We start from the raw sequence: 27,434 nt of genomic DNA on the forward strand, positions 1-27,434 counted from the left end.
CACTGAATGATTACAACTTTTTATTTTTGTTGAAGAACACCGACCGATTACAATTAGGTCTCAAACTGAACTCATCTAATTATTCTGATTTGATTGACGTTCAAGCCTCGGTATCGAGCTTTTGTGATATGGACTTTGGACTTAAGGGATCTGATCAAGTGAAGAGAAAGAGCTTTGGAGTTGCTGACTTTAATCGTCTTTGGATTTCTCTTGGATTCAAGTGCATTCGCTCTTGGATACAAGTGCTCTTAGATTCTTATAGTTTTGTTTATTGAAATCGAATACTTTTGTTTTCGGGATTGCGAGTCCGAGCTTTGAACGTGGGGACATGACGATGGGGTGAGGGCTTAGGCAAGGAATGTTTAAATTATGGGACGGATGTTTAGTCTACCAGTGGGTTACTTATTTGGAGTTGGGAATTTTCCACTCAACCCAATCTTGAGGATCATATTATTCTTATCTGGAATCCATTAGTACATCCGGAGTAGTGTAGGGGGTATTTGGGAATGCTGTGTAGGCATGTGCTTAAGTCTTAGAGACTTATGGATATGTCACTCCCCCAACCTTTGAATTTGGCCTGTCCTCAGGTCGCTAGATTTGGGTATAGCATAATATTGTTTCCTAGTTGAAATAATCAAAATTTCGTTCGTATCTATTTTGAGCCAAGTTGATGTTTTTATCTTTAGCATTTTCTCCGAATTTACGTTTTTCAAATAATCGTGTTTTATTAATTTTGGGTTAAAGATTCCTAGTCTGGTTAATTGCATACCTAACTCTATATCTTCTATGTATTCTGTGAACTGTTGAAGGTTGAATATAAGTATCGCAATTTGTTGGTTTAGTTCTTTATCTAACTTGAGCTTATTAATTATGTCAATACCACTGTTGATTATGTCGACAATCATATTTAAATCATGGGTTTTTACGGAGTCTTCTGACATGTTATTAATTTTTTCTTCTAGCTCTTCCCTGTCGTCTTCATCTAATGTACCGAATAAGTATTTATAAGCTTTTCCTACTACGTTTAAAAGACCTCTTTTGCTGTGCTGAATAATTCTTAAACCATTTATTTCCCGTTTTAGTTTATCGACTAAATATTGTATCTGTGGTACATTAGGATAATCATTTGCTTCAGATACTAGGTTTTCGAGCATTAGCATTGTCTTTGTTATGTTTATACTCAAATAATGATATTCGTAGCTGGTTGGAATTTCCATTGTTCCAGTTTGGAATATAAGATATCCATTTTTCGCGCTTATTGGGTTTACTTCGATATTGCTGCATTTAACCATGGTGATAAATGATAATATGCAACTAAGCATTATTAGGAATGTGCTGTGTATCTTGCTCTTCATTGGTTGGTCTGGAATTATCGTATTTACTCTTATTAAATTTTTTCTGTTTCTTAAACTTTGATTTATAATGTACGATTTTCCTGCCGCGATTTGTCTCTTCAAAATGTTTACTATCCACTTGTTCAATTTTTCCTGTCTTTTTAAATGGGTTAGTAATTTTACTCTTTACAAGTGGAGCCTGTCTATATTTTGAGTCAACTTCAAAATTATGCCTATTCTTATTAAGGTATTCTATCTTATCAATTTTGTTTTGTTGTACGTTAAAGTCTGGACTACCTGCATATGGAAAAATGTTCGCTGGATATCGTTTAGTACTATTATGTTTGGTTTTGTGATTGTATATGTCGAAGAGTCATCAGGATGCCCTTCTTCCTCTTCACTACTCTCGTTATGGTTCGCGCGACGTTTTCTGGCGCTTGAGCGAGGCATGTCTGTTATGCGCAACGATCGAAAACTGACTGACTGATCTCTTCTTCACAAAATCAGAATTATGCGTAGTTCTTGACTTTACATGCAATACCAACACAATTATGACAGTTGTTCTAGTCCGCATACACCAATACTTATGCACACCGCATTTTTCTGTATGCTTCTCGTTTTCGTACAGACATCTACTTCACCCCCCGCTCCTACCCGCGACCAGACTACGTTCGGCAGAAACTCTAACGGTTGTCTGCCGCGCATCAGAAAAATAAAAAGAGGCGTCTGCATGGCGCGCGCCAAGCAGAAACACGAAATTTCGTTTCATTTAAGTGATCTGCGACATATACGTATAATATTTTTTTTTTTTTTTTTTTTTGATGTATTAATTTAAAACTGTCCTTCGCGGGCACCTATCTTCAATGTTTTGTTCGTTTCCAATGATTCTTAGCTTTTCGTTCACGGTTTTATGGAATCTTTCTATATCGGATACACCATTTTTACTTGTTGTTACAGAAATTCCAACACCTTCGGATCTTAACCAGTTTTGCAAAGCTATGCACATAAAAGCTGAGTCTTTGTCCGCTTTAATTTCCTGTGGCTTTCCCATATCATTGAATATTTTGGTAATGGCTCTTTTTGCTTCTAGCCAATCTCTACTTTTTACTTATACTAGGGAGGCAAATTTCGAATAAATATCAATACAAGATAGGAAGATTTGGTTTCCCGTGAGAAACCTATCACGTATTTTTCCCTTGTGTTAAATATTTCGGGTGTTGATTCGTATGTCAGTTTTGTGTCTCGATGTTCTGTTTTTGCTAGATTACAGATTTCACATTCATTGATAATATTTTGGATTAGCTTTTGACTATCAGGGTAATAGTATTCTTCTTTAAACCAATTAACGGTTTTTTCAATACCTGGATGTAAAAGTTTCTTATGTTTCTTTAAGATTAAGTCCTTAAATTCCGCATAAGTTAGTATGTCAATTAGCTTGATTGTACATCTCAATAATTTTGTGAAATTGTTAGGGCTTATGATTTTAGTAAGGAAGAAAGTAAATTGCACTTTTCTTGGTGCACACATATTCCTTAATGAGGTTTTTGGCGAATTCAAGTGTCATCTCTTTATAAATTATTTTAATCTTTAATTTTTGAAAGAAGTGAGTTACAATTGTTGTGTCACTGTCGCCTTTTTCTATCTCTACTTGTCTAGAGAAGAAATTGATTGGTCTCTCTGTTATGGATATATAATTGAAATTATCTTCATTGGCATTATGTATAGTTGCGTTTGCGCTGTTTGCGACTTCGCCAACCATGACTTCTTCTATCTTTGTGCGGGAAAGAGCATCCGCGACAAAATTTTCTTTGCCTGAAACATATTTTATTTTATAATCAAATTCATTAAGTTTGATTTTCCACCTTTGTAGTTTCATATTCGGTTCTTTGATATTATTGAGCCATACCAATGGCTTGTGATCACTCATTATTTCAAATGGCCTTCCGAATAAGTATGACCTGAAATATTTTGTCGCCCAAACTATAGCTAACAATTCTTTTTCAATAGTAGCATAGTAGTTTAGCGTTTTGCTGGCATAACAAACGGGCTTATGGTTCTGTGATAACACTGCACCAATAGCTTGCGTCAGTCATTACTTGCGTCAGTTGTTAGAGAAAAGGGCTTTGAAAAATCAGGGTAGATTAATATCGGGTCTGATGTTGTTACATCATTGTCCACTGTGTCACTAACAACATTTGAAATGAGGCATTTAGATGATGCGGTCTCCTTCTTTTGTTGTTGACGCTTTGGTTTAAGGCCCTTAGATGTGGTCTTAACCTTTTGCATCTTTGGATTGATTTTCTCCACTGGGGCAGAATCAATCTTTTGCTGTGGGTCGAGGCATTTGGATGCGGTCTCGCCCTTCTTTTCTCCATACAAAAATTTAAATGTTTTTGACCCTAAAATTACTGTGTTATTATCATAGTTTATCTTTGCTTTTGTATCTTCTAAATACTTTCGACCTAACAGGAAATCATAATTGTCGGAAAATTTGTGGATATAGAATTTTTGAACAGACGGACAGACCGAAGTGGGTTTTATTTATATTAAATAGTGTATACTGTTAGATTCTCTTCGTTTTCTTTTATATTTTCAAAATTTTCCCTTATAATAATTATTGATGATCCTGTGTCGATCATTCCTTTGTAGATTTTATTAAGATAACTTATTTCTACATAGGGACTGGTGTGTCCTTCTGTGTCACTTGAGTGTCCGAGGCAGCTTGATGAAAATTTACATCCATTCTGCACTGGTCACTTTGATTCTCGCGTTGTCTTTTTATCGGTTTTTGATTATTAAAATTATTTGAAGTCGAGGGTTGGAAGTTAAGTGGATTATTTTGTTGGGCTTGTGTTAAATCCCTTCTATATGTGTGATAATTTCCTCTTAGATGATTTGGTATGAAACGAGGTGAATACTGGTTTTGATTTGGTATAAATTGGTTCGAATTTTGAGGGGTTTGTGTATTACTGTTCGGATTCATGCCAGAATGATAATAATTGTGATTTCTGTTACCGTAATATTTTTGATTATTATTTTGATTATTGTTTCCCCTGTTCCTATGTTTGTTCACTTCTGATCTATTTGGACGGTGATTTTCTGGACTAGCATCATAAAGTCCTACCTCCATTGATACTTGTTTTAATTTGCAAATGGTGTCAATATCTTTACGTGCCAATGTCATTTAAATTCTATCCGGCAGTTTTCGATCTATTACAGCTTTGACAGTCCTATTCAACATATCTGTATAATTTGATTTATCAACGGGATCATTTTCTAATTCTAACTTATCGAATATAATCCAATACTGTATTTCTAATTTCTCTATAATCTTACTGATGCTTCCTGGGTATGGGATTTCTTCTAACTGCTTTATGATGGTTGTATATGGTCTGTGGTCCTTGAATGCCATTGCCAATGCTTCCTTTATGTCCATCCATGTTATCGCTCTTTCCTGGGTTACGACTTCTAATGCTGCATCCACTAGTAATCGCTTCACTGCTCCATATACGACGTGTGCTTGTCTCGGATCTTGTGTTGGATATAAATTAAGTAGTTGTTCTACTTGATTCACGAATCCAGATAGTCTGCTAGGTGTGCCATCGTAGTGGTTTAATTCTTTTATTTAATTAAGTAGTTGGTTTAAATGGATTCCCGATAATTGTGGAACCGACATGGTGTATTTATTTTTTGGTTTTTGGTATTTGGTTTTTGAATTTTAAGTTTTGAGGTTTTTAGGTATTTGGTTTTTAAACTATAAGTTTAAGTTTAGATTACGGAATTGAAAGTTTTTAATTAACTTTGGTTCCGACCGCACGGGATTTTATTTAAGTTCCACTTTCACGTAGATTCTTTTGCGGATCTCAAAATAATGTTAGAATCACTGTTTTAATTCGCCAATCCTGGATAGTTAGTTGTATAACGTATCCTTCAATGGATCAGTACCGTACTAAAAGGACTCTTTATTTTTATTTGATCCTACCGACTGCGCCAATTAAATGCTTGCAATACTCATATGTGAAAAAAATATAATTTTTATTTCACTGAATGATTACAACTTTTTATTTTTGTTGAAGAACACCGACCGATTACAATTAGGTCTCAAACTGAACTCATCTAATTATTCTGATTTGATTGACGTTCAAGCCTCGGTATCGAGCTTTTGTGATATGGACTTTGGACTTAAGGGATCTGATCAAGTGAAGAGAAAGAGCTTTGGAGTTGCTGACTTTAATCGTCTTTGGATTTCTCTTGGATTCAAGTGCATTCGCTCTTGGATACAAGTGCTCTTAGATTCTTATAGTTTTGTTTATTGAAATCGAATACTTTTGTTTTCGGGATTGCGAGTCCGAGCTTTGAACGTGGGGACATGACGATGGGGTGAGGGCTTAGGCAAGGAATGTTTAAATTATGGGACGGATGTTTAGTCTACCAGTGGGTTACTTATTTGGAGTTGAGAATTTTCCACTCAACCCAATCTTGAGGATCATATTATTCTTATCTGGAATCCATTAGGGAATGCTGTGTAGGCATGTGCTTAAGTCTTAGGGACTTATGGATATGTTACTATATATATATATTAATATAAACGAAAGCTCACTGCTTAACGATCTTCAGCGTGTTAAGCCGTTCTATTCGCCAGCTTCCGATGGAATCCCTGGCTATGTGCTCAGATTCTGTACGGAAGCCTTGTGCAAGCCTCTACTGAAACTGTTTACCTTATCTCTGGAATCTTCACAATTTCCTCATATGAGAAAGGGTCCTTTGTGATTCCTCTTCACACAAAAGGTAGCAAACTGGATGCAAGCAATTACACTGGAATCTCTAAATTGTCGGCTATCCCAAAACTTTTTGACAATGTTATCACCCCTCATTTGCAGCACCTTTGTGGATGAAACGCAGATCAACAACCACTAACCTCTTGGAGCTAACTTCTTTCGTAATAAAGGGCTTCAAAAATAATCTTCAAACAGATGTTATCTACACTGACTTTAGTAAAGCATTTGACTCTGTTAATCATTACCTTCTATTAAGGAAACTTGATCTATTAGGTTTCCCTGTTGATCTTCTAAATTGGATTTCAAGCTATCGGAATGGCAGGTCGCAAAAAGTCCTCTTTAAAAATATTTATAAACGACTTCCCCCTAGTAACAAAACATTCGCGTGTACTTATGTACGCAGACGATTTTAAATTATCCCTCCAACACAAGGACATTTCTCGCCATTTGGGCTTACAATCCGATCTAGGCAGCTTTCAAATATATAGCGGTAACGTAACGCATTAAACTTAAATGGCTCCAAGTGTAAAGTTATGACCTTGTGTCGTGTCAACCCAATACGCACGACTTACACTCTAAGTGGGTGCCCTTTGGACAGAATAACACGGGTTAATGATCTTGGTGTTCTTCTGGACCCTAAACTAAAATTTTCCGACCATATTTCGACTATTGTCAATGAGGCCAGGGGTGTGCTAGTTTTTATAAAAGGGTGGTCTAAGGAATTTAATGATCCATACATAACTAAAACCTTATTTATTTCGCTAGAGCGTTTTAATTGCAGAGAGAACATCATAACGCTAAGCCAAAGGTGTTGGTGCGAGAGTACTAGAGCGAGAGGGGAGAGCTCGGCACAGCTGATCTGCATAGATAACGATGGTATTGCTGCATAATTGAGGTGCAGTAAAGTTGACCTGTATCCAAAGTTGGCATGTAAACAAATACAAATTTTAGGAATTGCTGGCGGCCGCGTGACGCGACAGAAATAGTTAAAGCTTTTAGAGAATTAAAAATCTTTGGTAGTGGGAAACACAAAAAAGAATGTAAGGCAGCGACAGGATCGAAGTGCTTTCAAAAGGTTTGCTCTCTCCCCGTTCCGGGGAAAGAAAAGAGTACAAAAATAAAGCAGATATTTTAATTTAGGCTGCACAGATAAGTAAGTTACTATGTGTTAAAGGTAACTCACACCACAGGGCGAAATATTTTAACAAATTTTACGATTAAATTAGACAAATTTCAAATTTACTGAAGATTGTTGTAAAATGTGCTTATGTTGACCGAAAGACCTAAATATATGAGATAAGAATTTCCCACATATTAAATTATTTATAAATAATTATTTTAGTTTAGTAAGTATAAAATATTTTTTATAAAAAAGTCTCACCTCTCTAGCAAAAACTCCGCGGAGTCGACTTTGAATGACAATAGCACTACGCCGCATTCTCATAAAACGAATTTTTAATCTCCAGCCCCTATACGCATGCTGTATTCTCAGAACAGCTTGTTTATTGCGTAAAAACGATTTTTGGCAATAGTATCTTTTCCAGATTTTTTGAATAATAACGGCATTTTTATAAATTTTATCTTTTCGATTAGTCTCCAACAGTTCATATGCCGCATTGCGCAAAAATATTTTAGTTTTTCCTATTTGCCATTCAGTAGGAGGCATGCCGCTTTTTTCCAAAATATTCGTTAAATATTTTTGTGGATGTTCAAATGATTTATTCTTGATAAGACATTTATATTTAACTTCAAAGTCTTCATGACTAAAGTGTATTGGAAATCCTTCTCTTCTTATTCGAATAATATCCACAACTCCAAGATATTTTAGTTGATCGAGAACTAAAGAGCTGTTGTAGTTATTTGGTCGCTTTTGCAAATTAGGTTTTATACAACGAACGTACCTAGAGAGAAAAATTATGGTTAAATCTATAGACATGTCATTTATACAACACACTCATTGAAAAGTTTAAAACATATATGTCCCTATATATATAGTGGCATATTCAGGGTCCATATGAAAAACTTAAACCAATCTTATGAAAAGCTTCACTCTTTAAAAGCGTCACAGTCAAACAGCCACCAACCGTTAATCAATAAGAAGCGTAAGTTAATTAATAAAAATTATAATCTTATACCCGTAGAGTAGAGTAAAATGCTATACTGGATTAGTTGAAAAGTGTGTAACAAGTAGGCGGAAGCGTTTCCGACCATATATGTGAAGTGTATATATTCTTAATCAGGATTGAGAGTCGATATATATGAGCGTCAAGATCTCAGGAACTATAAAAGCATACAGATTCAAGAGACATAAATGCAGCTTAAGCTTGTTAACACTTACTGCCATCAAAAATGTTTTGATTTTGAAGTGGAGGAGGCGAATAATGCCACATAATACGGCCGCTGGATTGGGTCGGTTGTCCGTTGATCTCTGCGGGCAGAGTTGGATGATTGGTTGTTGCTGCTTTTGCAGGTATAAGTCCCAGAAAGAACAAGACGTCGGAGTAGCTTCACTTCACTTGACTTTATTTTTTTGCAGGATGAATAATAACTTAAACCTATACAAAAGAGTGCCGCAGGACCGCGGAGTGGTGAACTTGCTGGAAGGAGGGAGAGCAAGAACACGAAAATAGCGGAGCGAAAGCTCTCGCGCAAGTGCTGGCCGCTCACATTGCCGGACAGAACTTCTGGCGTGAACACTTTTCCTCCCCCCCTTGCAAAGGCAAAAGGACCGGATGGGCAGCACGATCGGTGTCAGCACTCCACGCATGCTCCAGAGGCGGTCCATGCGAGTACCGTGTTCTAAGCGTCGGGCAACATGCTCGATTTCTAGAAACCCCAGTTAGATCAGCTTCGCATATAGGTCTGACCCCAACACGAAGAAGATGGTTGCCGACCGGTGGAATTGGTCGTCCTCGAGACGAATATCGTTAAATTTCTTGCGGCGTCGCTCAGCACTGGAATAGGTGCCCAGATCATTCAGTTGGGGTCGATCTTCAGGATGACATCTAGTTGCAAGCGGTTTGTTTGTTTAGTCACCAAGCAAACCTTGTCGTCTCCTAGCCGGGTGGCAATAGTGTCTTTTCCAGATTTTTTGAATAATAACGGCAATTTTATAAATTTTATCTTTTCGATTAGTCTCCAACAGCTCATATGCCGCATTGCGCAAAAATATTTTAGTTTTTCCTATTTGCCATTCAGTAGGAGGCATGCCGCTTTTTTCCAAAATATTCGTTAAATATTTTTGTGGATGTTCAAATGATTTGCTGGTGGCAGCGATGGCACTGTCGGAGGGGAGCGGAGTTCCTCATGCATGTTGAGTGGGGTGTGGTGGCTCTCTCCACACTTCTTGTATCCCTCTTGGCGGCGACAGTCTTCTCCTGAGTGCTGATGAGCGAGGTAGTTCGCGCAGTACTTATAAATTGGAAATCCGTACCGTTAGCAGCACCCACCCGAAAACAGTTTCTTGACCCAGGAGTGAGCAGAAAATATTTTATCGGGTACCATACATCATTATGGACCGTAAAATCATCAATCAATACATCAATTTGAGAGTTCTTAAAATAGGTAGGTAGGACCTTCAAAGAATTCCGGGGGATGGAGGGCAGTTTGTCGCTAGTTCTGGAGCGGGATCGAATCCCTGGCGGGATCGAATCCCGCAATGACACAGCTTCTAGGACTTCGCGGTTACTGAATGATTTAGCCCGTAGACTTGGGTCTGCGGGTGTTAAACACGTGGTCGATTTCGATTAAAGCTCGTGCTCAAGGCTCAAGGAGATGATGCTGGAAATGTTTTCCTGCCAGAGAAGCACCCAATGACCGTAAACACATATTTAGTAATCTGTAATGCTAACGGCTTGTCGAGGAACAAGCCCGAAGTGGAGCACTATCTCAAAAGACACTAGGTGTGAGGAGTGGTATAAAATATAAGGATCTACAGAGTGTGCAACTGGACTGGTTTCAAAGTGCCAGGATTCATTTGTTGACGGGGTCAGGTAAACTTTGTGTCCCAGCAGCATACTTGCCGCAACGGTATACAATAAGTTATCCCGATCTATACTAACAGTTGAACAATTTGGGACCCAAGTTTATTTTAGGCGGAGAATTGAACGCCAAGGATCCCAACGGAATCATACTTCTTATATGTATTAGGGTTAGAGCTTGCAGTGTCCACTCAACTGGAGAACTCACCTACTTGCCTACTGACCGCACAAGGATTCCTGATCTATTCGACTTTGCCGTAATCAAAGAAATGGACATACCGAAATTTCCATCTCTGTTTGCTACAACCTGTATTCGAATCAGAGCATGGTCAAGAACCTCTTAAAAGTTCGTACATAAAGACCTCATCTGACAAAATGCTTATAGATCTCAAAAGTAAATCTCTGGAAGCATATCTGATCGATCTTGAGTCTAACAACGCTGAACATAATGCTTGGAATGCCACTGAATACCTCAAGAGGCTAGTGAAGAGGATAGCACCAGTTGAAAAAGCAAACGCTTTTGCTTTACACTTAAGAGGCAGCTTCCAGTTTGAAGTGTGTGACCCGGAAGCCCTAGACGAGACGATACGGTTCATGGATGTTGGTGATAAAATTCAACAAGAAATCATCAGTTTGAAGAAAACGAAATCACCAGGATACGACCGCAAAGACGCTGCAGCTATAAACACCTTCCACCGAATTGTATTGAAATTTTAATGGTGATTAGTAATCAAGGCCTTAGATTTCAACACTTTCCATCGCAGGGGAAATGGGCAGATGTCATTGTTATCCCAAAACCGGGCAAGCCTAATGTGAAACTGTCGTCCTACAATCAGCCTTTAATCTATCCTGTCTAAAATTCTTAAAGGGACTAATGCCAATATTAGAGGAGAAAAATATCATACTGGACCACCAGTTTGGATTTAGAGGGTCATGGTACTGTTCAACAGTGTCAATAAGCTGTGAGCAGGATTTTGGTTGCTTTTGAAAACAAAATGTATTGTGCTGCAGTTTTCCTAGATGTTAGACAAGCCTTCGACAGAGTGTGACACCAAGGATTACTTTATAAGCTAAAGCATTATCTTCCCGAACCTTATTACTTGGTCCTGAAAGGATATCTTGATAATGGATGTTTCTTTATAAACATGTATAAACATGTAAACAACCGAGCAGAATCTCCCATACAGGAAATGCAAGTACCTCAAGGTAAGTGTGCTGGGTCTGACATTGTACCCATGTATATTGATGATGGTCCGATGGAACTATATACAATGGAAAGTAACCAAACAACGTGCAAATTAAAATTGTTACTATTTAATTATTTTAAAAAATAATTTTAGTTTTATTATTTTTTAATATAATTCGGTGATAGACTTTTTACTTATACTATTACAAGAAACTCTTTTAATTTCTTATCTTTAATTTGAAACCGTTCTAGATTTTGACCCGAATTAGTCTGAACCTCGGCCAGAAGCTTTTCAATAGAAACTTTTTGAAATTTCAATTATGTTTAGGATAAAAGTTTTATGCTTCATAGTGAAATTGAAATTTTCTGACTGATGCAGTTTGATTGAATCGAAATAAATTGATCATGGCTTGGTCTCTAAGCGGAAGTTGTGTTTACTTTAAGCTTGGTTATTTATCGGGTGGCTAAAAAAAACAAGGGCAAAGGAAATGCTGCTAAGATTGAAACGTGTTTATCAACTGCGGCAGATTGCTATATTTACGGGTTGCATAACTCTAAGACACCAACAACAGCCGAAACAACCTGACTATCCAACCAACCACTCCAACACCATCACCACCACAGCTACGGCAAACTAGAAGACATGGATACTGACCCCACACCTACAACAAAATCATCTACGCCATTCTCATCACAGCTCGCCGAAGACCTAAAAATAAAAACCTTCCCGAAAGACAAGTCTAACAACCTTTCTACAAACCTCAAAGCATCAACAATAAAGGCCAAAGCTGTGAACAAAACCTAACACACTAGCAACAGGGAATCCATATAGAACCTTAAACTTAAGCGTTCCATTTCCCTATTATCAAGAAACTATTCCCAACAACCAATTCACAAAAATTCAACAGACCCTTTTTTAAACTAAAACATTCCAACTGGGTTGAGTTCAACGCACTTACCCAACAAACCAACAAGAAAATCAATAGAATTATTCTTTATAGCGTAAATCTTTCCATTCAACAATCCTCACCTAACACGCATCAATACAGGGTTCCATGATGGAATAACACCTCGACCAATTACAAAAGCAAAAACAACTTTCCTAGAAATTCAACCGCACCATTACTTACGCAAAAAAGCAAAATTTAGGTTCGAATTAAATAAGTAAAAAAAAAAAATGTTTCCAGGTCTTTCATCTCAGCTAGCCAACCCACTACTCCCTCATCCAAAATATGGGACATATTTGTGGACTTAACCCAGTAAAACAAATACATGCCAGGCTAGCAACGAAATTTCTAAGATATTTGCACAATATTTTTCTGAACTCTCCGGTGACTGGAACTTTTCAGAGGTGTTCCGAAACAATAAATATAGAAATAACCTACATAACTATACCCCATCTCCAATAGCCCAAGCCATAGAAGAAAACGTAACATATCTTGATCTTAGCTCAGCCCTACAAACATTAAAAGGATGTGCTCCAGGACTTAATAGAATTTCATATTAAATGATCAAAAATAGCTCCCTCACAACAAAAAACAGAATAACAAAACTATTTAATGAAATATTCAATTGCCACATACCGCAAGCCTACAAAACAAGTCTAATCATCCCAATACTCAAGCCGAACACCGACGAAACCAAAACTTCTTCATAACGACCCATTTCTCTCAACTACTGTATAGCAAAAATGCTATATAAAATAATAGCGAAAAGACTCTGGTGGCTAGTGACACATAACAATCTACTTAACGACAATCAATTCGGATTTAAAAAAGGCAAATCGACTTTGGACTGTCTACTCTATGTAGACTATCTCATAACGAAGTCAAAAATGCACACCTCCCTCGTCACTCTTGACTTTTCAAGGGCCTTCGATCGAGTAGGTGTGCACTCCATAATCCAGCAATTGCAGGAATGGAAAACGGGCCCCAAAATAATAAAGTACATTAAAAACTTCATGAGTAACAGGAAAATAACTGTCCGTGTCGGTCCGCATACATCAAACCCATTACCCCTATTTAACAGAATCTCCTAAGGTTCACCCATATCCGTGATACTATTCCTCATAGAAGAAATGACGAATGCATACGCCGACGACTTCCATATAAATAATATAAATAATAAATAATAAATATAAATAATATATATATATATATATATAAATAATATATATAATTTCAATAAAATCACAAATCCAAACTAGCTTAGACAACCTATTTAATGATATAGGAAATTGGGGCTTCTACTCAAATGCCAAATGCCAACACCTCCACATATGCAGAAAGCAGCACTGTACATGCAAGATAAGCTGCAACCACATCCAAATTCCTACCGTTACTTCCTTAAAAGTTCTAGTTATGACTCTAAACAACAAATATAAATGGAACACACACATAAACTTACTTCTACCCAAACTCCACAATAAGCTAAACATAATAAAATGTCTATATAGTCTTAAATTTAATTGCAACACATATACACAACTTAATGTCGCAAAGGCAACGGTTATAGCCAAACTAGGGTAAGGCTTGTTTCCATACGGCCACACTCTTAAAAGCATTATAAACAAAATAAACAACTCCGCAATCCGTCTAGCTTTCTGAGCCTATCGCTCTACCCCAATAAATAACCTACTCTACGAATCAAATACTCCCTCTTTAGAAATGAAACGAGACCTTCAAATAGCCGTGCTATCTCAAAACCTAATCTTCTCCAAAAACACACCAGTTCGTTAAGCATAAAAAATCCAAAAAGAAAAAACACCAATAATAGACCAAACAATCAAACTTAGCCTTGAACTTAACCTACCCTACAAACTAGTAAAACTTCATAAATTCAGGCCATCATGGACCCTCCCCAATCTAATAGACACATCACTCAGAATCCATAAGAAACAAGAAACATCTCCAGATCAATACAGAAAACTATACGAACACACAAAAAATAATCTTATACCTCATAATTTCATATTCACTGAAGGTTCAAAAATTAATTGCACAATAACATTCGCCATTACAACGGAAACAGACATCTTGAAATACGGCAACTGCCTCCACATTCATCCGTCCTCACCTCCGAAACAATCGCCATCCTAGAAGCCATAGAACTTACTAAAAACCGAAGAGGCAAATTTATTATCTGTTCCGACTCCCTATCAGCAATAGATTCAATTCAAAACACAAATAATAACAACTTTTACCCAAGCAGAATACGATCGCTAATAACGCAACATGCTCCTAAAATTAAAATAATGTGGATTCCTGGCCATTCAGGAATAAAAGGAAATGAACTAGCCGATCAAGCTGCAAAATCAGCAAGCAGTATGCCACTTATCCTCACCCCAAACATAAATACCACAGATATAAAAAAACACCTTAAAGCCGACCTTGCGACAAAACAGAAAGAACACATAATAAACTGCAGTCCATGGTACCAATCTATTAACACGAACACCTCACACACATGCGATTACCTTAAACAATCCCACCCAAATTGGACCAGACTCGACCAAATAAAAATAATACGACTTCGACTAGGACACACAAACATATCCCACCAACACTACCTAAATCCCAATTCAATACCAACTTGTCCGTTTTGCCAAGGTGATATTTCAATAAGCCACATATTAAACTCATGCCCATCCCTCCTACAAACCAAACAAGACATATTTAACAACACCAACCCTCTAGACCTTCTTAGCAAACCCAACCTAACATACAAAAACTCATACTTTTCCTCAAAAAAAAACTTAATTAAACCACAAAATCTGAAAACAAAAAGGCAATGTACATAACAAGCACAGCATTTATTTAGGCAATTAGATATTAATTAGATTAAGATACAATACCATTGTAAATCCGATCTAGACAGCTTTCAAATATGGTGCCGTGATAACGTTTTAAACTTAAATGGCTCCAAGTGTAAAGTTATGACCTTTTGTCGTGTCAACCCAATACGCACGACTTACACTCTAAGTGGGTGCCCTTTGGACAGAATAACACGGGTTAATGATCTTGGTGTTCTTCTGGACCCTAAACTAAAATTTTCTGACCATATTTCGACAATTGTCAATAAGGCCAGGGGTGTGCTTGGTTTTATAAAAGGGTGGTCTAAGGAATTTGATGATCCTTACATTACCAAAACCTTATTTATTTCGTAATTCTGTCCGATTCTTGAGTATGGATCACCTGTTTGGAGTCCACAATACGTAGTCCACTCGGACCGTATTGAATCGGTCCAAAAAACTTTTTACTTTTTGCCTTGCGGCGCCTAAATTGGGATGCAAACTGTATGTTACCACCTTATTCCAGTAGACTACTTTTAATTAATTTACCTTCCCTAGCTAACCGTAGAACTATGCTTGGAACAGTCTTTATTTGTAAGTTTATTCGTGGTGATGTTTAGAGTCCCGACTTGATTAGTCGGCTTAACTTCACTTTTCCAAGTAGATTCACTAGAAACTATAAACCCCTTATCTTAAATCATTGTAGATCTAACTATTAGTTGCATGACCCTTACAGAGTATTATGTTCTGACTATAATAGACTTTATCCTATTATCTGTTATATTGACTCTCTCTTTTTTAGTACATAATTAGATCCTACTAACACTAATATATATTTATTATTTAACATTATGTTCATTTCCTCGTCTCTGTTCTCTTTTCTATAACGCCTTCTAGCGAATCGAACCGTACGATGCACGGCAGCCGTGGGACCCGTGCGAAAAAAAAAAAAAATCAAAATAGCTGTAGAGCCTGTAGCCAGTGCTATACTATTTAAGATAGTCTAGTTTTGTAAACTATTCTCTCTATCATAACAAATAAATAATATTGCCTTTGTGAATAATTCTGTTTCTACTATGGATTATTATTTTTTTGTTGGGTAAGTTTTCCTTAACAACCTGTTTCTTATATCTTGTTTTTAGTTTATTCCTTTCGCAATTTTTTTTTCATAAACCACTTGCCCTACATGATATTATTTTTCCTTACTACCTTTATTATGTGTTTCTAACTTTTTTTTTTGAGTGTTCTTTAGAAATTTTGAAATGTTTTTGTGTTCCTTAAATTTTATTATAAAGAATATCAATACTTTATCCTCGATGTTTAGTTTATTTTGAATTTCTTTTACTACTAGGAATTTTGTATACGCGTCAATGCAAGTAAAGAAAATAAGTTTTTGCGCGTAATAAATATCGAGGTGTAAAATTTTCTCCTTCTTTATTTGGAATAGGAGCTACCCCAATAGGGATTTTGATTGGATGCCTGTTATAGGTATTTTCGTTGCAAGTTGTACAATTTTTTAAGTTTTCCTTTAATTTGATGAATAAATGTGGTCAATAATATAATCTATTGATTTGTTTATAATTTTCGTCTAGGCCTATGTGAGCTCGACTTTGTGTTTCTTCTATTATGATAGCCTTATCTTCATTAGTCTCTACGTCTTGCAGAAATATTTTGGTAATAAGAAATTTTTTAGTAAAATTATTTTTAAAAAAGATGAAGATTAATGGTCTGTTTGTATTTCTATACCGATTACTCCATATAAATAATTTCTGAGATTTTAAAGAGCCCAAGCTAGGGCTAACAATTCTTTTTTATTCGTGGCATATAGTTGTTCAGTTTTATTTAAGGTTTTAGATATGAATAAGATCTTTCAATGTGCACTGAATTCCGTTGTGTTTGGTGGTAGATATTCCCTTATTCCTACCATATTTTCCGGTGTGTCATATTCGATTATATGTCGGGTTTTATCGAAAACTCTTAATGACTCATGTATTGTATACCTCCCCGTTGTTAATAACAGTTGTTGCTGCACTTTCTGAACTGTGAGAAATAATATAACCAAGAAGTGCTGATTCTAATTTAAAGAATTTAGATTTTTCAAGAGAGCTTTTCATATTTGCTAGTTGTAAAATTTTAATTATTTGAATTAGATCAGTATCATGTTGTTCAATTGTATTTGAAAAGGTTATTATATCATCCATATAAACATGGTAAGTTTTTCCGACAACGCAAATAAACAAATAAAGCGAAAACTGAGACCGCAAAATTCTTCAATGGGTACCAAATCAAAAATAAATTGTGACATAACAAGACAGAAAACTAACATGCCCAACAATGATAACCGATTTTCCATTTTGGCCGATGATTTAGACGATCTGCCCAATTCTGACAAAGACATTAAGCCGCCTCCAATCTACATCAGAGAAAAGAGTTCCAGCGCCTTCGTAAACAAAATATTGGACCTTATTGGGAAGACAGTTTCCACATAATTCCCCTGACCAAGGGTAACATTCATGAAACAAAAGTGCAAGTCAATAAGTGAAACTTCAGAGAGCTTACCAAATACCTCAACGGTGCAAGAAAAACTTTTATAAGTACCAGCTAAAAAGCAGCAAAGGACTACAAATAGTTATTAAAGGCCTTGATTCTGAAAGTAATCCTGAGGAAATATCAGGAGCCGTAATAGGACAAGGTTCTAAGCCGAAATCAGTTACCAACATATTTAACAAAGATAAAAAGCCACAACCTCTATTCAATGTCGAACTTGAACCAGACTCTTGGGCATTGAAGAAAACGAGAGTCACCCGATTTATAAGCTGCCATATCTCATACACCGTAGAATCTCTGTTAATGAGCCGCATAAGCGCAAAGGAACCATACAGTGTGCTAATTGCCAAGAATATGGTCATACAAAAACTTATTGTACCCTTCGCACTGTATGCGTAGCTTGTGGTGATCTTCACAGCTCTGTTGACTGCCCATCAAACAAAGCTGACCCCGGTATGAAAAAGTGTAGTAACTGCGGAGGTAACCACACAGCAAGCTACAGAGCTTTCCTGTATATAAGGATCGCCGAGCACAATTATACCCTCAAAACATACACCTGATGTCCACTTAAACAGGACCAACGGGAACGTAACATTTGCAAGGGCGCTTAAATTAGGTCTTGCATTTAAAAATCCTACAACTCCATTCCCACTCGCTGAACAAAACAAGATAAGTGCTGATCAGGCAACAGGACAGCCACAAGGCAATATTGGAACAATGATCTTTAATTTGCAACAAAGCATGACCGAATTCATGACATTTATGTGAACAACCATGGAAAATCTTATGTGTAATCAGGATCTATTGATACAGATGCTGTATCGCAGATGTCAAAATAATCAATGGCTCCCTTACGTATAACTCCATGGAATGTCAACTCAATGGCTCAATTTCTCCAAGACAAACATATCGATGTAATGCTCCTTTCTGAAACACATCTTACAAACAGGTACAAGTTTCAAATAAATGGGTATATATTCTACGGCACCAACCACCCTGATGGTAAAGCACATGGAGGCACTGGAACATACTTTTCGCAACGACTTTGCGACAAACTACTTACAGGCAACATTTTTAAATATACAGCTAGGCAACGGACAAACAACACTTGCTGCTGTATACTGCCCACCTCGCTTTACGATATCCGAAAACCAATTTTTGGATTTTTTAAACACACTAGTTGCGCCTCTCCGGGCACACCTACATATTGCCCAACTGACCCCAGAAAAATACCAGACTTGATTAACTTTGTTGTTACAAGAAACATCTCACATAATCATATAAACGCCGAATCCCTCACAGACCTATCTTCTGATCACTCGCCGGTGCTTCTTAATTATCTTCAATGTCTGGAGCTGAAAAATTCAGCCTGTCTATTGACATCCAATAGAACTAACTGGCTAAAATACACGAAATTCGAAAGCTCGCACATTGAACTGAACCCAAGAATCATCAATAAGGCTGACATAGAAGGCACCACTAAACTTTTAGAGTCTGTCCTTGTTGCAGCAGCCCATACCTCAACCCCAAAAAAACAAACTGTACGGTATATGCAACGTAAGACAAATGTTCAAATCAAAAGCGACGCGTACGTAGAGAATGGCAATCTTATAGATCGCCATTTGCAAAACAAAGGCTCAAAAACGCAACTCGTAGATTAAAAAAGGATCTAATTAACGAGCATGAAGGCGAACAACGCCGCTACATAGAGCAATTTTCACCTTTTAGCGCAAAATACCCATTATGAAGAGCACACCCATCTCTAAGCCCCACGGTAGAATATGTTGTGCCAATAAGGTGAATGGGTCCGCATCTATAGACATAGAGCTCCTACTTTCGCGGAGCACCTTCAAAACGTGTTTCAACCAAATCCAGCTACGAATAATTTCGTATTACAAGAGCAAACAGTTGTAAGCCAAACAACACAACCAACTGAAATTGGTAAAATCATTAAGGAATTAAATCATCATTATGATACCGAAACCGGGAAAGGATCATACAGTTCCATCATCATACAGACCTGTAAGTTTTCTACCATGTATGTCATGGTAGATGGTATGTTATACCCTATCTGCGAACTTTTAAGAAAATACCGGATCATCAATTAGGTTTTCAGGAGAAACATGGGACAATCGAACAAGTCAATCGAATCAAAACTGAAACTCGAACTGCATTCGAAAAGAGAGTGTACTGCACTGCCATTTTTCTCGACGTGGCCCAAGCATTTGACAGAGTCTGGTTAGATGACCTAGTGCATAAAATTATGTCAACACTCCCTGAATGCACCCATAAGCTTTTAAAGTCGTACCTGCACAATAGAGCGTTCTCAGTTAGATGCGGCACTGTAACGTCTGAGGACCGCATTATAGAAGCAGGACCACATCCTCAAGGCAGCGTACTTGGTCATACAATATATCTACTATATACAGCCGATATACCAACATCGAGACAGCTAACAATATCTACATTTGCCGATGACACTGCAATCCTGAGCCGCTCTAAATGTCCACGGCAAGCTACTGCACAACTTGCTCTCTACCTGGCACATATTGAGAAATGGCTTTCTGACTGGCGAATAAAAGTCAATGAATGTAAATACGTAACTTTTAGCCTTAACAGACAAGATTGCCCTTCGCTCATACTAAATAACACTGTTATACCAAAATCAAATGAAGTTACGTATCTAGGTATTCATCTTGACAGATGACTCACTTGGCGTAGACACATCGAGGCAAAAAGAACACACCTCAAACTAAAAGCCAATAGTCTAGATTAGCTTCTTAGTATACACTCTCCCCAAAACCGACCTGGACTTATGGCTCCCAGCTATGGGGGAACGCCAGTAACAGCAGCGTAGAAATCATCCAACGAGCCCAATCGAAAATCCTAAGAACCATCACCGGAGCACCGTGGTACGTTCGAAGTGATAACTTACATAGGGGCTTATTCATACTTCCGATCAGAGATGAAATAGCCAAACAAATGGAAAAATATCGCAACAAACTACGTGTCCCTCCGATCAGGCTTGCATTGTCATAATATTCCAGCTATTCCTTTTTTCCATTATAATCCATGTTACCCTTTTTTGCATCTTTATTAGCTCCAATTTTCCTTAATAGATTGTACCCAATTAATAAGTCGGATTCTAAGCCGTCTATTTCAAAAAATAGATGTTTTGTTTCAAATTTTGTTATTATATGGTAATATTTTTTAATTGAGTATCCACGAACTGTGGATGGCAATTCTTTTTTATTTTCATAAATTCCCTTTTTGATATAGCAAGATGTGGCTCCTGTGTCAATTAATATTTTTATTTATTTTTTTTGTTTTTCTATATATTCTGGTTATATGAGGCATTCCCCTGTTCTAATATAAAAAATTATCCTCATCAATGTTATTTATTCTCATTCCTTTCTGGGGTGGTTGACTTACGGTCCCCGTTGCTTCACTTTCTAATGGGGTTTGAGTTTCAGTTTTTTGTGCTGGGTATCGATTAAAATTATGTCTTGGCGAAAAATGATTATGATTCTGTCCTCCGTCTAAAATAATTACTCTGATGACTGTAGTTATTATTCGGACGATTTTCATACGGACTATCTACTTGCATTGGTTCTGGTTTCGGTTGTTCCTTAGAATTGTTACTTAAATTCCATTTATTATTTTGTCCAAAGTTCCCGTTTGTCGGCCAATTATTATTCTGATAATTGTTCTGATTACATTTTATTATTGATTATTATTCAATCTATTTGATAAATTATTTTTCTCTCTTGAATCTACTGGATTAAATCTTAAGTTGTTTCCCTGATTTTTATTTTCATTCCTAAATCCAAAATACCCATTTTCAATTCGGGCTCGAAGTTTCTTAGACTCTAATTCCTGACACTTTGCCAGAGCATTTGGCAAGTCTGGTGGGTTTAGAGAAAAGAGTGTTTCTGAGTGTTGCTCCAAATTGATTTATTCATTTCCTTAGTTATTTCGCTGTCTTTTCCATTTTTCATTATAGTTTTATTTATGAGTAATGTCAATGTCGAGAATATGGATTGGTTTTTTATCGTTATAAATGAAATCCAATCTGGAAAGAATTGTTTGAAAGTTTTAAAATCGACCATGGTTAGTTAGAGCATCATGGGGTGCTCCCATGATTTTATTACGATTATTGTTAAAGCATTTAAATATTGTTCGCTTTGTAAAATAATATTATATATGATAGATTTTATGGCAGTTTCTGACGCTTCTCTCCAGCCTTCATATTGGGATATTTCACCTGGAAACTTTGGTAAAGACTTAACTACCTCCAGGGTACTTTCGCATTTTATAGTTGGGTCAATTGTTTGGATTTTATAATATTCCATCCTCCTTTAACTGCCCTTCTATTCCTTAAATTTTTCTGGTCACTTCACCGAATTGTACCTTTATTAATCGGTTAACTAATTCAATTGTCAGGGTTGTGGCGCTGGATTTCCCGCCCGTTGAAAAGTTTGATGCCAAACCTCCGGTTATCATTGTTAAATTTAAATCTTCTCAGCTATTTATTAAAGGGTCAGTATTGTTTTCTTTAATTAACTTTTAAAATTGATTTTGTAATGTTTAATTTTAATCGTTATAGTATTCCCTGTAACTTGCTTTTATTCCATTAATTTCTTTTAAAGTTTTAATACTGTTTTCTGCTCAGGATACTTTCCGTTGTAGTCTTCCTTCCTTTTAGTTCTCCTTATTATTAACTATTTGGGTCTTCCTTAAATTTGCTTAATAAGCTGTAGCGAGGGACTGCCCTTAGCTCTTCATTTCTTCTTGGTGTTGAGTTTTTTTTTTAAGTTTTTCCACGATAACTATCACAGTAGTTGTTAGAATTCGTTGGATTAATGTGGATTTTTTCATTTTTCCACTAAGTGTTAAAATTTTTTAGAACTCTTGAAGTACAGCGCCCCACGTTGAGCGCCAATTAAAACTGTTATTGTTTAATTATTTAAAAAAATAATTTTAATTTTATTATTATTTAGTATTTATTCGGTGATAGACTTTTTCACTTATACAATTACAAGATACTTTATTAATAGCTTATCTTTGATTGGAAGCTGTTCACGATCTCGTTCCGATTCAGACTGATACAGACTGATCTTCTAATTCTTAATACTGATTCAATAAACCTCGGCCAGAAGCTTTTCATTACAAACTTTTTTAACTTTCAATTATGTTTAGGATAAAAGATTTATGCGGAAATTATTTCACTGCATTGTAAAATTGAAATTTGCTGACTGATGCAGTTTGATTAAAGAGCAATAAGTTGATCATGGCTTGGTCTCCAAGCGGAAGTTGCGTTTACTTTAAGTTTGGTTACTTATCGGGTGGCTAAAAACAAAAACAAGGGCAAAGGAAATGCTGCTGAGATTGGAGTTTGAAATTTTTTTATCAACTGGGTCAGAGTAGATTGGATAAGGTTGGATAGGTTGGATAACTTGCACACAAGCTGATGATACAGCATTTCTGGTATCAGCCAACACGCTTGCTATAGCAACGCAAAAACTGCAGCAGACTCTGGATAATTTGCACTCCTGGTTACGGGATGGAACATCTTAATAATTGTAGACAAGTCGACACACACAACTTCCACTCTAAGAACAGGCATCTCTCTACCTCTTTTGATAAATGGCACAGTCATAACAACCAAATATTTGGGGTCTTGCCACTAACATAGAAAGAACATATCACGGGAAAGGTCAACCTTATTAATAAAAAAAAGTGGGCAAATGTACTGGTTACTTTAAAGAAGAAATCGACTTTCCATCAAAAACAAGATCCTCCTGTACAAGGCGATAATTAGGCCAGCGTGGATAACAACATTGAGGTGTGTGGGAATACCAGAATCAAAAGAGATTTTAATCTGCCATCACTGGTAGAAGAAATTGCAAAATCCAGCATGAGAACCCTGAACAAGATAAATGAACAAATAAACCCATTACCTGACATGATGCTGGAATCCACAAATCAAAGTCAACGGCTTAAGAGATGGCACACTCTTGACTTAATATTCAGAGTTCAATAAAAATTCCATAACCAACATCCCCCATAATACATCATCCCTAGTTCACACCCCAAATCACACCTAAATTCACAATACAGAAACATCCCACAATTTTAATTTAACATACTTAACTGTTAATGGCCCCCTGGGCAAATGTAAATAAAGAAAAAAAAATTTTAAAAAAAATTAAGGACTGTTCCTATAAAGAAAGGGTCAGCTCTAGCAGTTTGTTTGCGCAGAGGAAAACCAACAGACAATCCCAGATGCTATTGGGTATGTGAGAATTGAGATTTGGGATCATGATCAGATTCTTGGGATATCAAAAAGGAAAAGGAACTTGAGTAGGCTATTGACTAAACGTCGCTTGTTTTGGAACTGACCTTGAAGCGCTTCGTACGCTGGAGCGAACTCCTCATTTGTAAGAGGGGATTTTGATATGATGGCTTTTGACTCGTCGATTGTTTGGTAAGGAGATGAAACAGCTTCCTGACCGGTGTCAGTCTGGGGTTATTATAATAAACTGCCGTCTATATGTCCCAGAAAGTGGCCATCAGAGGTAGTCGCCATCAAAGACTGTAGCAACGGTGCTTGCTCAACGTGGGGCGTTGCTCTCTATATATTTTCGCAAATTTGTGCTGCGTATGACTCGTATACTGAGTAGCAGTAGTCATATTTGGCCAGGAGAAAAGGCAACGTGTCGAGGGATCGTTTTAGGGCAATGAGGTCCAAGCAGGTTTCGTACTTTCTTAATTCTTAATTATTTGAATTCAAATTAATTAACACACGAAAAACGTATAAAACGACAACGGAACACAAATTAAGCCAAACAAACACGCCAAAAAACTAGTTAATAAGCTAATAGCTTCGGAGGGAAATATTAAATAATTATCGGAAATTATTTTGGTTGGTTTGATTTTATTTTTAAGAACCGGACAAAAATTTAAGAACAATTCTGGTAAAAAACACCCCGCAATGTCTGCCGGAGGTAATCTTACCTACAGGATTCCGGAACATATCCGAAGACGCGGCACTAGCTCTGGCAGGTTTGCTGCCAATTGATCTGGAGATCAAGGCTCTCGGCCACGAGTGCCTGCTGGGTAAGTACAGATGGCAAACGTCGCGACGGGGAAGGTGGTCTTACCAGCTCATCCCTTAGATGGCGGTTTGATCAGAGTGCCAACACTAATGCTTGGACTACCACCTAACGAAGTTCCTCACAAACCATGGGTGATTTGTGGCCTATCTACTCCGGTTCCGCCACGTAGAGTCAGCCCAACGCTTGTTCTGCGTCGATTTCGAAGAAACAGCAGAACACGTGCTAATGCACTGTTCCAGGTTTACGGTGGAGAGGGAGCAGCTAAGGACGCTATATTGCCGAACAGCGAGGCATGCGAGCTGGGACACTGCCTAATCATTAATATGATGAAGAGTTCCAATCAGACCAGATGGCCAACAGAGTGGGTGGCTAAGCCCAAACAGGAGTCCTGTGTGGTGGCGGGCGAAGAATAGTACCTCAGCGCTCCCGGCTTGTCCTAAAAGGTGACTAAAGGGTAACACTGAAGGACTACACTCATGTACTACACTGCCGATTCCCCCAAAAACCTATGGCTTGCTTTAATGCAGCTTTCTCAAGATATATAACGCGATATCTTTTGTCTTGGAGAAGGCGGGCTTGTTATATAATAGCTTCTCTGAGGCTTTCGGCTATAAGCTTCTGGATGGATTCTACCATAGTGGCTTTAGAGCTTCCTGACGCCTGTTATAAATTAGCTTTCTAGGAATCAGCGATATTAATATGACTGAAACTTTTAGAACAAATTGGGATCTGATATGCAGAGATTGGGAAACGGACGGCATCCGAAAGATTGAAGTGGTTGGTCTAAGATTTTATGACGATGCTGACGTGTTTTTGCTATTATATTCGTGACAATCGGTGCACTGCTTTCTAGAGTCAACTCTTCTGTTGAAGCACGCGCGGTTGTGCTTGTGTTGTTGCTTATAGCTGCATTTGATAAACCAATATTTCTACACAGTTATATCAATGTTTTCCTGTACCCTGTTTTGGATACTGTGCGTCCCTATCATTACTGTATGTAGCATAGAAGTTACAACAAAAAAAAAAATTCATTTTTTCAAAATTTTTATTCAATAAGAACGATATCATGCTAACGGCTAGGAATGAAGATAATTTTTTCTGTCTACTCAAGAAAAGATACAGGATAGGGGTACAATCATTTCAGATGCTTGATATTTTAAAGCTAAGGAATGTGAAATATTTATGGACTGGATGTAGCAAATTTTTCCCGTAATCAACATAATTTAACCCACAGTGACGAGGATGTCATAATTTATAAAAGACTCTACGGCTTCTTCACTAGTGAAAGGTTGGGAAACCCAAACCCAGAGGTTTGCGCTCCGGGCATTTCTGGATGAAGGTATCTACCGGGGCAGTTTGGTTGGCCGGAATCTGGTGCGGAAGCTGGTGTAACGCGGTGGAGGGTGCTGCTGCACGGACTGTTACTACATTGCCTGTCCAGGAATCGGCGGTGGCTCTTGGGACATTATGCCGCTGAGTGGCCCTTGTTGATCCACACCCTCTGAAGGTGACTGTGACATGGCGAAAGGTGGCTTAAGCAATCCACCGGGTCCTGCAGCGTTCTGCTGGGTGGACCCATGTTGGCCAAGGTGACATAGTCTCGAGCGAACTTTGGGAGCTCAAGAGGGGCAGCGACGGTGCCCTATTCCTGAACGTACGCTGCTTGTGGCCACAACCAAACGGAGCAATGCCGAGTTCGGTACTTCACTGGCACTGGATTTCATGGAGCTCGTCGACAACTTTTCCGAATGTTTGCTAAAGCTCATCAATCAGCTCCAACCTAACACAAAGAACGAAGTCATATAACGAAATTATTGCAGATACATTATGTTTGCGTCGGCGATAACGTTTCCAAAACTTTCAGCAGCAATAACTTTGGCAACAGCAATAATAACGAAACGGCAGAAATAGCCACTCGAAATTCTGATAAAGTGGGAAAATAAAAGCAAAGAAAAATTAGCTGCAGCTTCTGTTATATGGCTATGCACACGTACAATATAACTGTTTATGTATATGCAATCTTGCGTAACCAATATTCATTGACTTTAATTTTTCTGAGAATTGCTTAATATGTTAATTAATTGCTTAATATGCTTAATATGAAAATAAGTTTTAAAGCTTAAAACTGATTTGTAGGATTTGCAATATGTTTATGCACAAATCACGTTGGGGTCAGCAAATGCTGGACTAATAAGCTTTTTAGTAGCTATTTTGAGCAATGAAAAGACGAGGTTTATTTAGTAAATTCAAACGATATGTTTTATTGGTCTTAGAACGCTAAGCCAAAGGAGCAGGTACGAGAGTACTAGAGAGAGAGCAAGAAAATGAAGCTTAGACAAGGAAAGATAATAATAATAAGTTCTGTGAGAAGTCTTAAAACTCCCCACAAATCTGGATGCAGGGAATCGGCCTAGCAACAGCGAAGACGGCTGAGATGCATTAAGATTCAAGGGCGGTCAGGTCACACGGTAATTAATAGACCTTGGGCACAGGCAAAGCGGAGAGACCGTGAACTAACGGTAACGCGCTGGACCTTGGATTGGATCCGTCTAAGGGCACGAAGGTCGAACGCTAAGGGTGTGGACTTTGGACATGCACAGAGAGGACGCACCATGAACTAACGGTACATTATTTGGACCTTGTACCCGAGAGGGCTGTGCGCAAAAGGGGAAATAACGGAATCTCCGCGGCCCATAAAGGG

General features: G+C 37.5%; 1 protein-coding gene across 1 annotated transcript in view; it reads right to left on the reverse strand.

Moving 5' to 3' along the window:
* The window catches only part of LOC117141917 (unconventional myosin-VIIa), a 606,161-nt gene that overhangs the window by 249,752 nt on the left and 328,975 nt on the right, over positions 1-27,434 (reverse strand). The window contains exon 10 of the mRNA XM_033305646.1: positions 7,494-8,013. Coding sequence (XP_033161537.1) covers positions 7,494-8,013 — 520 coding nt within the window. The remainder of the gene's footprint in view (positions 1-7,493; positions 8,014-27,434) is intronic.

The sequence above is a fragment of the Drosophila mauritiana genome, chromosome 3L (assembly GCF_004382145.1).
Source record: "Drosophila mauritiana strain mau12 chromosome 3L, ASM438214v1, whole genome shotgun sequence".
Taxonomy (NCBI): domain Eukaryota; kingdom Metazoa; phylum Arthropoda; class Insecta; order Diptera; family Drosophilidae; genus Drosophila; species Drosophila mauritiana.